General features: G+C 44.3%; 2 protein-coding genes across 6 annotated transcripts in view; both read right to left on the bottom strand.

Moving 5' to 3' along the window:
• LOC143528885 (protein diaphanous homolog 3-like) overlaps nt 1-2,116 on the bottom strand; it is a 285,913-nt gene extending 283,797 nt beyond the window's left edge. For all 4 annotated transcript variants that reach the window (XM_077024807.1, XM_077024808.1, XM_077024806.1 and 1 more), the window contains exon 1: nt 1,685-2,116. In XM_077024807.1, coding sequence (XP_076880922.1) covers nt 1,685-1,804 — 120 coding nt within the window. In that variant the 5' untranslated portion in view covers nt 1,805-2,116. The remainder of the gene's footprint in view (nt 1-1,684) is intronic.
• Nucleotides 2,117-3,904: 1,788 nt separating this feature from the next.
• Nucleotides 3,905-14,547, bottom strand: LOC143528887 (hyccin 2). 2 transcript variants are annotated; one of them, XM_077024813.1, is made up of 12 exons: nt 14,242-14,547; nt 12,579-12,672; nt 11,958-12,015; nt 11,613-11,717; nt 10,376-10,555; nt 10,207-10,287; nt 9,005-9,120; nt 7,847-7,942; nt 7,220-7,336; nt 6,725-6,812; nt 6,260-6,410; nt 3,905-5,309 (listed from the first exon to the last, which is right to left on the bottom strand). In XM_077024813.1, the coding sequence occupies exons 3-12, from the start codon at nt 12,006-12,008 to the stop codon at nt 4,726-4,728; spliced, it is 1,569 nt and encodes a 522-aa protein (XP_076880928.1). In that variant the 5' UTR covers nt 12,009-12,015; nt 12,579-12,672; nt 14,242-14,547; the 3' UTR covers nt 3,905-4,725. The 2 variants fall into 2 exon arrangements, with proteins under 2 accessions (XP_076880928.1, XP_076880929.1); XM_077024814.1 differs by lacking the exon at nt 14,242-14,547 and adding an exon at nt 14,110-14,167.
• Nucleotides 14,548-14,685: the final 138 nt, after the last annotated feature.

The following is a 14,685-nucleotide window of genomic DNA, read 5'->3' on the forward strand; positions in this document are numbered from 1 at the left end:
AACATAATACTCATATCTGACCCTCCTGTTTTACACAAACATAATACTCACTCACATCTGACCCTCCTGTTTTACACAAACATAATACTCACTCACATATCTGACCCTCCTGTTTTACACAAACATAATACTCACACACATATCTGACCCTCCTGTTTTACACAAACATAATACTCACATATCTGACCCTCCTGTTTTACACAAACATAATACTCACACACATATCTGACCCTCCTGTTTTACACAAACATAATACTCACACATATATCTGACCCTCCTGTTTTACACAAATATAATACTCACACACATATCTGACCCTCCTGTTTTACACAAACATAATACTCACACACATATCTGACCCTCCTGTTTTACACAAACATAATACTCACATATCTGACCCTCCTGTTTTACACAAACATAATACTCACACACATATCTGACCCTCCTGTTTTACACAAACATAATACTCACACACATATCTGACCCTCCTGTTTTACACAAATATAATACTCACTCACATATCTGACCCTCCTGTTTTACACAAACATAATACTCACAAACATATCTGACCCTCCTGTTTTACACAAACATAATACTCACTCACATATCTGACCCTCCTGTTTTACACAAACATAATACTCACTCACATATCTGACCCTCCTGTTTTACACAAACATAATACTCACACACATATCTGACCCTCCTGTTTTACACAAACATAATACTCACTCACATATCTGACCCTCCTGTTTTACACAAACATAATACTCACATATCTGACCCTCCTGTTTTACACAAACATAATACTCACACACATATCTGACCCTCCTGTTTTACACAAACATAATACTCACACACATATCTGACCCTCCTGTTTTACACAAATATAATACTCACTCACATATCTGACCCTCCTGTTTTACACAAACATAATACTCACTCACATATCTGACCCTCCTGTTTTACACAAACATAATACTCACACACATATCTGACCCTCCTGTTTTACACAAACATAATACTCACATATCTGACCCTCCTGTTTTACACAAACATAATACTCACACACATATCTGACCCTCCTGTTTTACACAAACATAATACTCACACACATATCTGACCCTCCTGTTTTACACAAATATAATACTCACTCACATAGCTGACCCTCCTGTTTTACACAAACATAATACTCACTCACATATCTGACCCTCCTGTTTTACACAAACATAATACTCACATATCTGACCCTCCTGTTTTACACAAACATAATACTCACTCACATATCTGACCCTCCTGTTTTACACAAACATAATACTCACTCACATATCTGACCCTCCTGTTTTACACAAACATAATACTCACATATCTGACCCTCCTGTTTTACACAAACATAATACTCACATATCTGACCCTCCTGTTTTACACAAACATAATACTCACATATCTGACCCTCCTGTTTTACACAAACATAATACTCACACACATATCTGACCCTCCTGTTTTACACATAATACTCACAAACATATCTGACCCTCCTGTTTTACACAAACATAATACTCACATATCTGACCCTCCTGTTTTACACAAACATAATACTCACACACATATCTGACCCTCCTGTTTTACACATAATACTCACAAACATATCTGGTCCTCCTGTTTTACACAAACACATAATACTCACAAATTTGGTCCTCTTCTCGCCGTCCTCGCTCCCACACGCTCCGGCGGTGAAGTCCTTCCTCCTCGGCATTTTGTTCCTTCTTCCACGCCCGTAAGAGTCGCTGCGTTGTCGGTCATCCATCGAACGGTAATAACGGTAGTAATGTAAGTAACGTCAGTAACGTCAGTAACGGTAACTGGTAACTAACGTCGTATACATAGCAATGCTAGCTACCCTGCTAGCTTGAAGGCTCTTGGCAGCTAAAGATAATCCAATTTCGGACGTGGGTCACTTGGCCCCGTTTCAAACTCACGCTTCCCTCTCAACATCAACGTCCTGGTTTGCGGCTAATGCGGTCTTTTGTCCGAAGAACAGACGCTGTCTGACATTAAACACGGAGCTGCACGAGCCCAAAGGCAGCGGAGGTAACACGGCTCCAAACGTCCGCTCTGAAATTCCCGCCGTGCTGCGTGTCATTAAACAGCCAATCAGGGACACGGGATTATACCGGTTATGACGTAAGAGAACGTTCAAGACATTTGATTGGCAGAGAAAGCGAGGGACGAATGGCGTTCAAAACAGGCCCCGCAGAAAACGCCCATTGGCCGCTGCAGGGTACTGGTTGTGTATGAAGCGACTGAATCCGAAAATCCAGTACTAAATAATATTTATTGCTTCGTTATCCTAAGATCCACTCGCAATTTTTAAAATATTTAAATATTTATAATTATTTATAAACTATTTTACTATTTTAGTAAAATACTAAAAAATTAGAATTTTTAGAAAAAATTACTTTTTTTACAAAAATATTTTACTCAATTGTCATATTATAAATAACTCGCATAAATGAGAGGCAGGACCACTGAATAATAGCCTATTCGTATTGCAGCCAAGAATGTTAAAACGTCGTTAAAACATAATAACAATAGTTTTCTCGTAATAACGACATAAGATCGCGTTATTTAACGACATGCTGAAGGTTTTAACATTTTGGCAGCAATATGCGTCTGTATTATACCAATCAGTTACTGAAGTAGAAGTACATTTGACTTGAAGAGTTGGTATACTTTCTGTTCCTAGGCTATTTTCTGTTAATTTTACTCCCTGGATTAGTATACGGTTATGGTATATTCACTATTCAACATATGCCTAAGGGTTTTATACAAACGGGTGCTACCATAGTTACATTTCAAATAGCATAAAGCTCTAAGGTGTTATTATCCAGGTTCAGCTAAATAATAACGTGCAGAATACTGAAAGGCTGAGAAGAGGAGCTCTTAATACCCTTTTTACAGTCATACTTCTGCAGGATAATATTTATAACCTTCAATGCAATGCCATTTTCTGTAGTTTTTTCATACTCATTGCACCTGCATAACACGTACGAGCCCAGAGAGGCGGAAAATGTTTCATTAAACTCTGTTCTTGTTTATAATCTCAATAAGGTTTAACCAACCACAAGAAGACCACCTTAGGACTCTTGCTGTCATGTAAAACAGAGAATACTAAAATGAGAATCATATCATCGTCTTTAATTAGGCTCATAGATGAGCTATTACCTATTGATTGTAGTAATCAAGTAACGTGCAGCCTATAAATGACGAAAAATCCGGATTAGATGACAACCAAAATTTCTGGTCATTCTCCATCTCTAAAGTTTTCACTGATGAATTCCTAACAAAGAAGGTCCTTGAGTGATAATGGCTCCTCCTTCTGGAAAATCTTCAACCATCTGTGAATGAACAAGCGATTCAACACAATCACTACATATATACAGTGTGTGATATCTATATATATATATATATCTATATATATATATCTGTGTGTGTGTGTGTGAGTGTGTGTATCTGTGCGGTATTGTCTTCCAATCCATGATGTTTTTATTGAATGCAGCAGCAGACATCATTTAACCCTAACCCATCACTGTGAAGCAGGCACTCAAACAACTCATTGGAGATTATTCAAAAAGCTACATCTCTCACCCTAACCCCTCACCTGCACAGGTGTCCAGGGGGAGATGTTTTATTAACCTCTGTTCTTGTTTATAATCCCAATTATGTTAACATGTAATAATTCTGAAGTGCATTTTTGTTATCGGAATAAATCTGTTTATTGAAGGTTTATCTTTTATTTTCTCAACAGTGAATTAACAAATGGCAGAAGGCCATTCGTTTCCAGCTCCTCTGCAGCTATATCAACATGTGGAGCTACATGGCAGTTTCTCTCTTAAGTCAACTGGAACAGCATTGGAAGACATTTTAATGAACATAATGGACATCACAATATATTTATTCACCATTAACCAGATAGATTTTCATCGCTGTACAAGCAATATAGAGATTCTGACAGCATATATTCTTTCTATCTTACAATATTCATTTACATAAATGTACACAATTTCAGGATATAAACTTGTTCCAAAGTACAACATATATACTTCATTTTCACAATGTAGTTTTCCATGGATTCTTTGAGGCTGTGCACATTTGACTCTATCCTGATGTGTCAGGAGAACAGATGGCGGGAGGGTTCTGGCAGTACCACGTACAACTATGAAATGGAAGAAGCTTATTTACCATCTCCTGGAGACACACAACTCAAAGTCTTTGGATCATGCATTGTCAGGCCACTCAGCATGTAGGTCACATGATTGTCAGTTCTCGAGTCCCATGTTCTAATACAGCAGAATCTGTGAGGTGTTTGTCCTCTTGTGTAGCTATGTTACGGCACATTAAATAGTCTCAAACCATGTGCACTTCTAAACATGTCCACAAGGGGAAGTACTGTGCAAAACACTAATATCTTCCACACAATCCACCAGTGCATAATGATGTCAGTGATATTTATTCACATATGTACACGAACATGCTCACACTCTCTGACACACACCCATACTCACAGACAATTGCACACTGTGAAACCCGTTGCACACACATTTAGAACACACATACAGAAAGACATGCTCGTACACATGCACATTACGGTTCAGTTCTCGACATTTCCACGACACACCCACACACACCCACACCCACACACATATAGCTCGGCCCTGCAGACCTCCTCTACACCTGTGATATAATCTGCATATTAAAACTGGATGAGCGGGACTGTTTGGACAGGGGGCTGCTGGAGGAGAAGGTACTTCCAGGGGAGAGGGCCCCCTCGCTCCTCGACGGCTGGGTTAGATGCTCCTCCTGGAGACTAACTGCAGACAAACAGTGGGCCCTGTCCGCCCCCAAGCTGCCAAGAGACAGACTGTCCGTCGGTCCCGATGAGCCGTTCAGGCCCGTACAGTCGAGGGACTTGCTGGAGGACGTGCTGCCAGTTCTGGGCACCGGGCCGGTGAAAGAGGGCAGGAGGTGCGGGTCCAGGAACCTGCGGGCCATGCTGGGGCTCGGACTGCTCTCCGCGGTGTGGACGGTGACGGCCGGAGGCGGGGACTGGTGTCGCTGGTGGATCTGGCGCAGGGCGGCCCGAGCGTCGGCCGCCATGCTCCCTCGGGCCCGCGATGCCGTCTCCCAGCACGGCCGACCGCCCGAGGCCCGGTTCCGCTTCACGCTGCTGGGCTGGCTACTGCTGGAGGCGCCCGAGGAGAAGCCCTCGTCTGGGTCGAACGAGTCCTCCCCACAGCTCAAACCATCAGCGTCTGGGACACGGACAGAGGGGCAAGAAAACAAGCTAATCCATCAGCACAGGGGCTTGTTAAAGTATCCAGCAGTTAGGGCTCAACTCAAACTCGGGCCAGTAATATTACTTGGCTACTGCAGAATGTGATCATTCCTGCTTTGGGCCCAAATCAGGGCTGAATTTACAATAGTGGTTCTGTGTGTGAATAAATGCGTGATTTGTGCCAGCACAATTGGTGTGCCTTTTTAATATGAATTAAGTGGTGTTCACTTGCTACTCTTTAGTGATGATGTTTTAGTGAAACATGTTATTCTGACAAGCCATCATGCGTCCAGGTGCTAAGCTAATCTTGCTTTACGACACCCCATCTGGAGAACACGTCTACTCCATGTGAACTATTTCTGCCTCCTAGTCTCAATCTAAAGGCCAGGCCAATAAACACACTCTATGAATACCAAAGGCAGTTCCATGGTGGACGTTTGTACTGGATGGTTCTACTCTGTCCACCCACGTAGTGCAGGACTGACTGGTTCCCCCAGGTAGGGAGGCAGCTAGGACTAATAGGGGCGTAGAAACAGATCTGGAGTGAAAGCAGTAAGCACTCCAAACACAAGGGCGGACCCTGGACGGGCCCTCGGCAGTAAAATGGCTGCCTGTGTCTGGTAGCATACCAAAGTCTGACACATGGGAAATACAGTGGAGGAATTTATGAGTGTGTGTGTGTGTGTGTGTGTGTGTGTGTGTGTGTGTGTGTGTGTGTGTGTGTGTGTGTGTGTGTGTGTGTGTGGTCAAAGCCCAGTATGTTTTCATGAGATAAAAAATCTTAACCACAATAGACACACCAAATGAGGAGTGGAAGAGAAGATCATTTCAGCAGGAAATATCTTTTCATTTAAATTCATGGTGAATATGAATGTGTGTGTGTGTGTGTGTGTGTGTGTGTGTGTGTGTGTGTGTGTGTGTGTGTACCCTCTCGTTTCCAACGCAGTCTGCGGATGGAAGCTGCAGTGATGGCGGTCTGTGACACTCTCTTGTTTGTGGGCGTGGCCTCCACCTCCAGAAGATTCCGTGTCCCGTCTGTGGGGCGTGATGGCAGTGACCGGCTCATGGCATTGGCCAACTGAAACATCAGAAGGCGGACACGAGCTCCAGTTCAAACTATATACGAACTGAATCCATAGTCCAGCTATATATACAAAAACTCAGGAAGACTTCATTGTGCTTCTGCAAGCAGGCTTGTAATACACATCCATTCATCCTAGCATCTATTTGCAACTCTGTGAAGAATATATTAAAAACAACTTTGCTGACATCTAGTGGACAATAAAGTGCAATAGCACACAAAACATTTCAAAGGCAGTCACGTGAGATGATGGTGTCTGGCCTCATTACAGTCAGGTGTCAATATCTGTTATGAGTAAGTAAAGGCTTTACCAGCAGTGGCTGTGGGTAAAGGTCCAGCTGAGCTCTGTACAATATGTCCCCGAGCGATTCTCTCCCAAGTTCCCACTGGCCATTGTAGCTGTGTTAAGGGCAAAGCATCAGACAGTTTTCTACATGACATACACATTAAACAGACTCAGCAGACTGTAAAGAATGGGCCCGTGTCTTTTCTTGGCTGGCGAGGCCCAGACATGTTTTGCAAGTCTTTATTTTGGCACCTCTACCTTGGGGAGTTGAACCAGTACCCTTTGATTAAAAAAGACAGTGAAATGAGACGTTTGGCAAAATAAATAAAACATTTTGGGATGAAATCAAAACCCAGCAAGCAAGACAGCACCAACAGCAGCTTATCCAGACTTTTGAGAAAATGTCCTGAAGACATGACAGGGGGGTGGTGCCGAGTGTAAATGCTGAATTGCTTCTGGATGACTGAGCTCACAGCTCAGCTGACCAAAGTGAGGTGTGTGTGGGAGCAGGTGAACTCACATGGCGTGATACACCGCACTCAGCATCTGCACCATGAACTCTGGGTCCAAACGCACACGGCCACACGACTCCCTCCACAGCTTCTGCTGTTGCCGCGGGTAACCGCACACACATAGTCTGAGCAACAGAGGAGGAGTTTTGATGGAAACAGAGGAGTGAAGTGACAGTATAGACACACCCACATCACTGAGAGTCACTAAACACTCATTTGTGGAATCAGCAATGATATGTTTATTCATGAAATCATTAAGGGTTTGTTTACATATGTATCTATATGGTAATACTGTAGACAACAGTAATCCTCAACTCCTTGGACTTATCCAATTGCTCATTCATTTACCGTGGGAACACCAAGCCATCAGACAGGTGTGAGAGACAGACAGAGGGACAGGTGGGGAGACAGGCAGGGACACAGGTGGATAGACAGACAGGGAGATAGGTGGGGAGACGGGGACAGAGTCATAGACTGAGCAACAGCAGGGTGCCATGAAAAGAAAAAATACAACAGAAAGAAATCACAGAAAAAAGACAGACAGACAGACAGACAGACAGACAGACAGACACAGAGTTCATAATGGGGGAGGGAGGGTGGGGGTCTAGGGGTTCCAAAGCAGAAGAGAAGATTACCGTGAGCTCATTCTGCAGGCTGACTGGTGAGAAGATGCTGGCATGTAGACCACAGCAGAGTTATAGCAGAGCATGAGGAAGGAGAGCACCTCAAACCTAGAACACACACACATACACACACACACACACACACACGCACGCACACACGCACACACACACGCACAGAGTTATAGAAGCAGTTCAACTCAACAGCAACACAAATACACACTGCTTTGAGAGACAGGGCCTGCCAAACATTCTTATTTGGTACCTCATGGTATGATAATATTGTAATGACAATACTTAATCTTACATGGCCGAGATAAAACGACAAAAAACCTACAAGGAAATTATATTTGTAAAGATGGCATGTCGGTTTCAAAAAGCTGCTTGACTTGATTTATAACGTATTTGAATTATCAGGTTTTTTTAAAAGTAGATCATCTTTGAAGGGACGATCAGCTCTGAAATCAATCTAGGCTCCTATGACTGGTCACAGAAGGATCTGTACAACAGTTCATCTGTAAAGACTCAAAGGTAACAATTTCTCAAAAAAGTAAAGTAAGGCTTACACCAGACAGGTTTTTATATTTTTGAGAAAACTGATGCAATCAAGACTTCACATTCCAGGAACCGGGGCCGCCCCAAAGCCCAGAGCTGATGGGCATCATTAACTACAGGGCCACGGGCCTCCTCATACGGGAGAAGATAAAACACACATGACCAAGGGCAAGAACAAGAGTTTAATTTACACCGGACCAGAGAGACATTTTCTGTCCCTTTGCTGAGTAGGAGCAAAGATGGAAGGTCCTGACCCAGTTAAAGAGCTGAGCAGAGCCAAAAACGTGTGGCCTGACCTACACTAGCCAAGACACAGAGTCTGACCAGACTTGGAAGACAAATGGGAGATTTATCCCAAGAAGATTATTGATGCCAGACTGCACTACTACTTCCAATAATAAATAATAATACTACTTCTTAAAATTGATACAGCACATTTTTGACCTTTACCCAGAAATATGCCACAGCAAACTTAACTAGAGTGGCAAAGCAACTAGACAGAACTCGCTTTTTTAATGTAAAAATGTATTTGAAATTTCAGGAACAGTAATAAACAGAAACAATAATGACAGTAATGAACAGAGTGAGCCGAGTGCCAGTGCTCCATCTACACCATACCTGTTTTGGGAGGTGAAGGTCTCTCTCTGGGGCAGCAGACCACTGTACACCACCCTGATCAGGTCATGCTGGCTCAGCGCCCCCTCCGTGAGGGCCATGGTACCTAGACTGCAAGGCTGCAGGCCCACAACACACGTGACATCAGAAACAGCACGTGCGGAGGTCATTAAGAGGTGTGATTAAGGAAAACCACTGGCTGCAGGCACTCCTGAGGCGGCCCTTCTGTTGACATTACTGGGCTATAAACTCAGTGATTCTTGAAGAGTCTAATCATTACAAGCCCCAGAGAACAATAAGGAACTCATACAACCACCCTGAAACACCCAAGCTTTCCTGTTCTTGTATTCACTTCCTGTGGTTTTCAGCTCTTGTACTAATTAACCTCAGCTGGGAAATAGCAACTGACACTGGTAACTAAACTCTATTCATGATGCGCCAAGGAATCATTTTGTTTCTATTCCTGAACATAGAATGGTTGCTTCCTGTTGTAATTATTAGAATGTAGAAAGCAGAATGTAGAGTAGAATACAGAATGTACTCTAGAATGTAGTAAGCAGAATATAGTGTAGAATGTAGTATGCAGCATGTAGAGTTTAGAATGTAGAATGCAGAATGTAGTATGCAGAATGTAGAGTCTATAATGTAGAATATAGAGTCTAGAATGTAGAATGCAGAATTTAGCATGCAGAATGTAGAGTCTAGAATGTAGATTGCAGAATGTAGAGTCTAGAATGCAGAATGCAGAGTCTAGAGAGTAGAATGCAGAATGCTTCCTGGAGGCTAGTGCTGAGGAAGACCAAAAGCCAACAGTCAGTGTGGGATTAGGGGGTTTCAGGAGTTCCATAAAGGCCTAAAATTCCACATGAGCTTTTAGACCTAATAAATCCACTTCCACTCTCCTGAAAACCGTGAAGCACAAGTAACTCCTGAATATATGTGGCGTAAAGGAAAACATTTAAACGGACTTTATATTTTTCAAATAAATTCAGTGACTATCATTTTGCAAAATCTATATGATGGCTTTGTGTGGTGAGTTTTCATTACATGTTTTAGATAGAATATGAAAAAACTAAACTACAAGTTAATAGAAAAAACATTTCTAAGTACAAGCTTATACTGATCCAACACCCGTGCATCCCAGGGTCTCTGCATCAGACTGGATAATTAGCACTTCATCTGAATGCATTTGTGTGAGCACATACCTCGTGGTATATGGAAGGTTTGGAGAGAGAGGGCACTGTGAAGGACAAGAGTTTACTGTTCCCTTTACTGTCCACAATCTCCTGTAGACCAGGACGAAAGGAGACAGAGTGAAGACAGAGAGAAAGAGCATCACGGCACAGGCAGATCCCAGATGCCCCACTGGCTCACCAGGTTATAAATGCCAAGCAGCAGGGCCTCAACACAGCCATTGCGATGGCGCTCCCTGCTGGTTGTGTGGCGCAGGTACACCCAGATCAGCTCAGGCAGGAACTGCAGGGTGAAGTGACGGAGGCCCAGTTCTGGGCTGCGGTACAGCTCAAACAGCTGGTGGCACACTGGGGCTAGCAGCTGCAGAGGAAGCAGACACGCAACACAACAGAGAAAGGGACCGTCTCAGTTAGCAGAACCATACGAGAAAGAGACCGTCTCAGTTACCAGAACCAAACGAGAAAGGGACCGTCTCAGTTAGCAGAACCATACGAGAAAGAGACCGTCTCAGTTACCAGAACCAAACGAGAAAGGGACCGTCTCAGTTAGCAGAACCAAACGAGAAAGGGACCGTCTCAGTTACCAGAACCAAACGAGAAAGGGACCGTCTCAGTTAGCAGAACCATACGAGAAAGGGACCGTCTCAGTTAGCAGAACCAAACGAGAAAGAGACCGTCTCAGTTAGCAGAACCATACGAGAAAGAGACCGTCTCAGTTAGCAGAACCAAACGAGAAAGGGACCGTCTCAGTTAGCAGAACCATACGAGAAAGAGACCGTCTCAGTTAGCAGAACCATACGAGAAAGGGACCGTCTCAGTTACCAGAACCATACGAGAAAGGGACCGTCTCAGTTAGCAGAACCAAATGAGAAAGGGACCGTCTCAGTTAGCAGAACCATACGAGAAAGAGACCGTCTCAGTTAGCAGAACCATACGAGAAAGGGACCGTCTCAGTTACCAGAACCATACGAGAAAGGGACCGTCTCAGTTAGCAGAACCAAATGAGAAAGGGACCGTCTCAGTTACCAGAACCAAATGAGAAAGGGACCGTCTCAGTTAGCAGAACCATATGAGAAAGGGACCGTCTCAGTTACCAGAACCACACGAGAAAGGGACTGTTTCAGTCAGTTAGCAGAACCATAGGAGAAAGGCACCGTCTCAGTTAGCAGAACCATATGAGAAAGGGACCGTCTCAGTTACCAGAACCAAACGAGAAAGGGACCATCTCAGTTAACAGCAGACTAATGAAAAGAGGAAAGGCGTGAAACATAAAATGTGTTTTTATCCCAGACCAAGCGGAGTTACTGCCAAGCAGAATTAACACAACTGTGCACAGCCAAGACACTTTTTTGCAGTTGAAAAAAACCCCAGGGACTAGGAAAACAGGATAGAGTGTGGGAGATGGTTCAGAGGCCTACCTCACTGCTGGGCTGCTCCTGAATAACTGTGTACAGAGCTGGCACAAGGCCTTTCTGCAGACGCAGTCGGCACGGATACCCAGCGATGAGATCATCAGGTAACGCCTGATAGCCAGTGAAGGAAGAAAAGCCGTCTCAACCTCGCAAACGTTACAGAGGAGGTTTTCAGTCCCACATAGGTTATGTTACATTTAAACTTGATCCAGTGGTTAAGTGGAGATGTGCAGGCCGTGTGAGGAAAAACACTGCAGCAGCTCAGAGAGACAGTGACAGTTGAGCTGCTCTAAGTGACATCAGACATAAATACCCAAAGTCGCCACTGTTCTAGCAAAGGAAACTTCCCACCTTGAATTCTGAAAGCCATTCCTCCACCACGCCACGTTCTGGACAGAGCATGGTCCACCTTAAAACAAAGAGAGTGTTCAGACTGAGCAGAATCTGGGCAGGAATGTTGGGCACTGGCCCCATGTGACCCTAACATTAATAAGCAATTTGCATAAGGAACAATCTGACTGCACAATCTGACCACGTCCTGGTGTTTACACCTGCTGTTTGTATTCTTAAGGTCTGCAGTGTAAAGATGTGGAGATGTGTGAGGTCAGGAGGATCCTAATCAACCCATAACACCGAACTACTAACCAGACAGAGGTCCCCTAATAACACTGAACTACTAACCAGACAGAGGTCCCCTAATAACACTGCTAACATCCAGAACTGAGATTTAGATACAGATTTTTTTTTTTTTTAAGCAAGGCCTTTCAAAATCCCAGGCTAAGAAGGGCATTGTAAAAAGACACAAACAGTTGGAAAAGTCTGAAACATAGTGTCCTTCAACATTTTATAATTTATTTGATGTTCAATAACGTCTTTAATGTTCTATAATATCCTTAATGTTCTATAATGTCCTTAAGGTCTTAGAATTTAACGTTCTACAATGTCTTTAACATTCTTAATGTCTTTTCTCACCTTGCGCTCTCTGGGTTCAGTGGTGTCGCAGAAGGAAGATCACATTCTGACTGTCCATCATTTCTGCTAACTTACCCGTCACCGGCCTAACAGCCTGAGAAGAAAAATCAGAGAAAAGACCTTCTCAGCAAAATCCACCAGCCGCACAGTAACTACGGTTACCTGCTTTACAGTTACTATGGCTTGTGTGTATGTGTGTGTGTGTGTGTGTGTGTGTGTGTGTGTGTGTGTGTGTGTGTGACATCATCAACCAATCCAGGTCATGATTATATGAGAGAATGCTACATACTGTTCCCATGTGTTTCAAAGTGATCTGTCCCAATTAAAAGATCTCAGGCCGTGGTTTAAGGTGTAAAAATATTGCTTTACAGCTTACAGTTCAACACTAGCACAGCTCTCAAACTAAAAGCAAAAAGAAAACCTGAACCAGCCATAGAAACCCACGAATGTGCTGGTGTTTGGATCCAGCAGGGAAAACAGCCTGCTGCTGGCCTCTTCCATCTGGCAACGATGATTTCAAGATTCACTGTTAGATAACACGTATGGTTCCTAACTCCAGGTCTTAGTTCAAGGCCTAAAATAGACAGCTAAAGTGAGCTTCGTGGAAAGAGCAATATGAGAGAAATTGAATGGAAGTGGGTTTTTTTTAAGGGAGATCAACTTAACCCATACACATGAAATGATATATCATGTCCTGACAACAGCTGTATCCTACAGGTCACCACTAAAACCAGAGGCAAAGTGACTATGTCCTCAACACCTTCAGGGAAAGACCTGCAGACCCGCTAACACGAGTATGCACGTCACACGCCTTGACATCTCAAGCACAACTCACACACACACACACACACACACACACACGCACGCATACACAAAACCTCAAAACACATTCTTTATCAGCTTTTCTTTATTGTGTGATGACAGCTGAATTCTAAACATTCACTTCCCAGAGCGTATCCTTGCACACCCGCACGCTGGCGTGTCCTCATGACCATATGGAGTCACCTGCCCGTGTCAGCGTGTGGCACACATACTGTCTGCTGTGGTACTGGTGCGCCTTCTCTGACAAAGAGACACTTGTTATCAAGCTCAATCCTGTTATATAAGCCAGATGGAGTATAGTCTTCCATAATCTGGGAATTAGAAGATGTCTTTCCTGTACAGTCCAAGCCCTTGGTGAGGGAACTGATCCAGCTCCTTAGGTAAGCAGCTATAAGGTCGTCAGCCAGTCCAGCAGAACTGACTCGAGGCCCGTGCGACCGAAGAGACACAGAACATTCTGTTCAGACGGCACAGATCCATAAGCAGGAGCCCAAAACGGACCTGGAGAACCTATGCGCTAATGCCGCAGGTGTTCACACGCATCCTGCCAGTGTACCGTCTCGGAACCGGACAGCGTGTCCCGCCGCTAATATCCTGCCATAACTAGGGCGCCTGTGCGCGGTCTAATCGACAAACGCGAGTGTGCAAAATGCATTCGGTTCGGACTTTATCGTCAGTCGTGGATAACTTCCTCGTAAACACGTCTTACTCGCCACAGTAGAAAACGGTAGATGTTTGGAGCATCGTCCTCGCGTGCCGTGGCTGGCTGGGTCACGCGCGCACGGTCCAGAAGCACGCGCGCGCTCACCCTCATCATTCAACAGTCATAAATGATACATACCGGTGTGATTATGATGATGATGCTGGAGACCTTACGACACCACGGGGAGAGGGCCGGCTTTAGCGGCTCGGTACCTCCTCCTGCGACGGTAACCGGAGTCCTTGACCGAATCTGCAGTGTGCAGCGTCGCTAAAAAATAGACTCCGCTCGAGAACCGAACAAACGGCCAGCCATGCTATCACCGCCGACGCAGTCCCGTCTTTATGCAAACATACACGGCGGGGCCTGGGGACGCGGAGGCGAGAGAACCCCTCGGTACCGACGTGTACCTCCCGTCCTCCTGCCAACCTGCAGCTCCGCCGCTGACGTGCGCACTGCGCCGCGATTGGACGGCCGCGTCGCAGGAGACGCGCGCGATGTAACTGATCACCTACAGTTGATCTGATCACTATTAAGATTCTCATAATTAGCTCAACACATCATAAGAACATGGTCACGATCTGT

The sequence above is a fragment of the Brachyhypopomus gauderio genome, chromosome 12 (genome assembly GCF_052324685.1).
Source record: "Brachyhypopomus gauderio isolate BG-103 chromosome 12, BGAUD_0.2, whole genome shotgun sequence".
Classification (NCBI taxonomy): Eukaryota; Metazoa; Chordata; class Actinopteri; order Gymnotiformes; family Hypopomidae; genus Brachyhypopomus; species Brachyhypopomus gauderio.

Bases quoted from the DNA above. Each gene is read 5' to 3' on its own strand.
- LOC143528887 (XM_077024813.1), bottom strand. From the start codon at position 12,008: ATGCTCTGTCCAGAACGTGGCGTGGTGGAGGAATGGCTTTCAGAATTC. The intron at 10,556-11,612 runs GTAGGCCTCTGA...CTTCCTCTGCAG, and splicing joins AGGAGCAGCCCAGCAGTGAG to CTGCTAGCCCCAGTGTGCCA. The intron at 9,121-10,206 runs GTATGTGCTCAC...GTGGGCCTGCAG, and splicing joins AACCTTCCATATACCACGAG to CCTTGCAGTCTAGGTACCAT.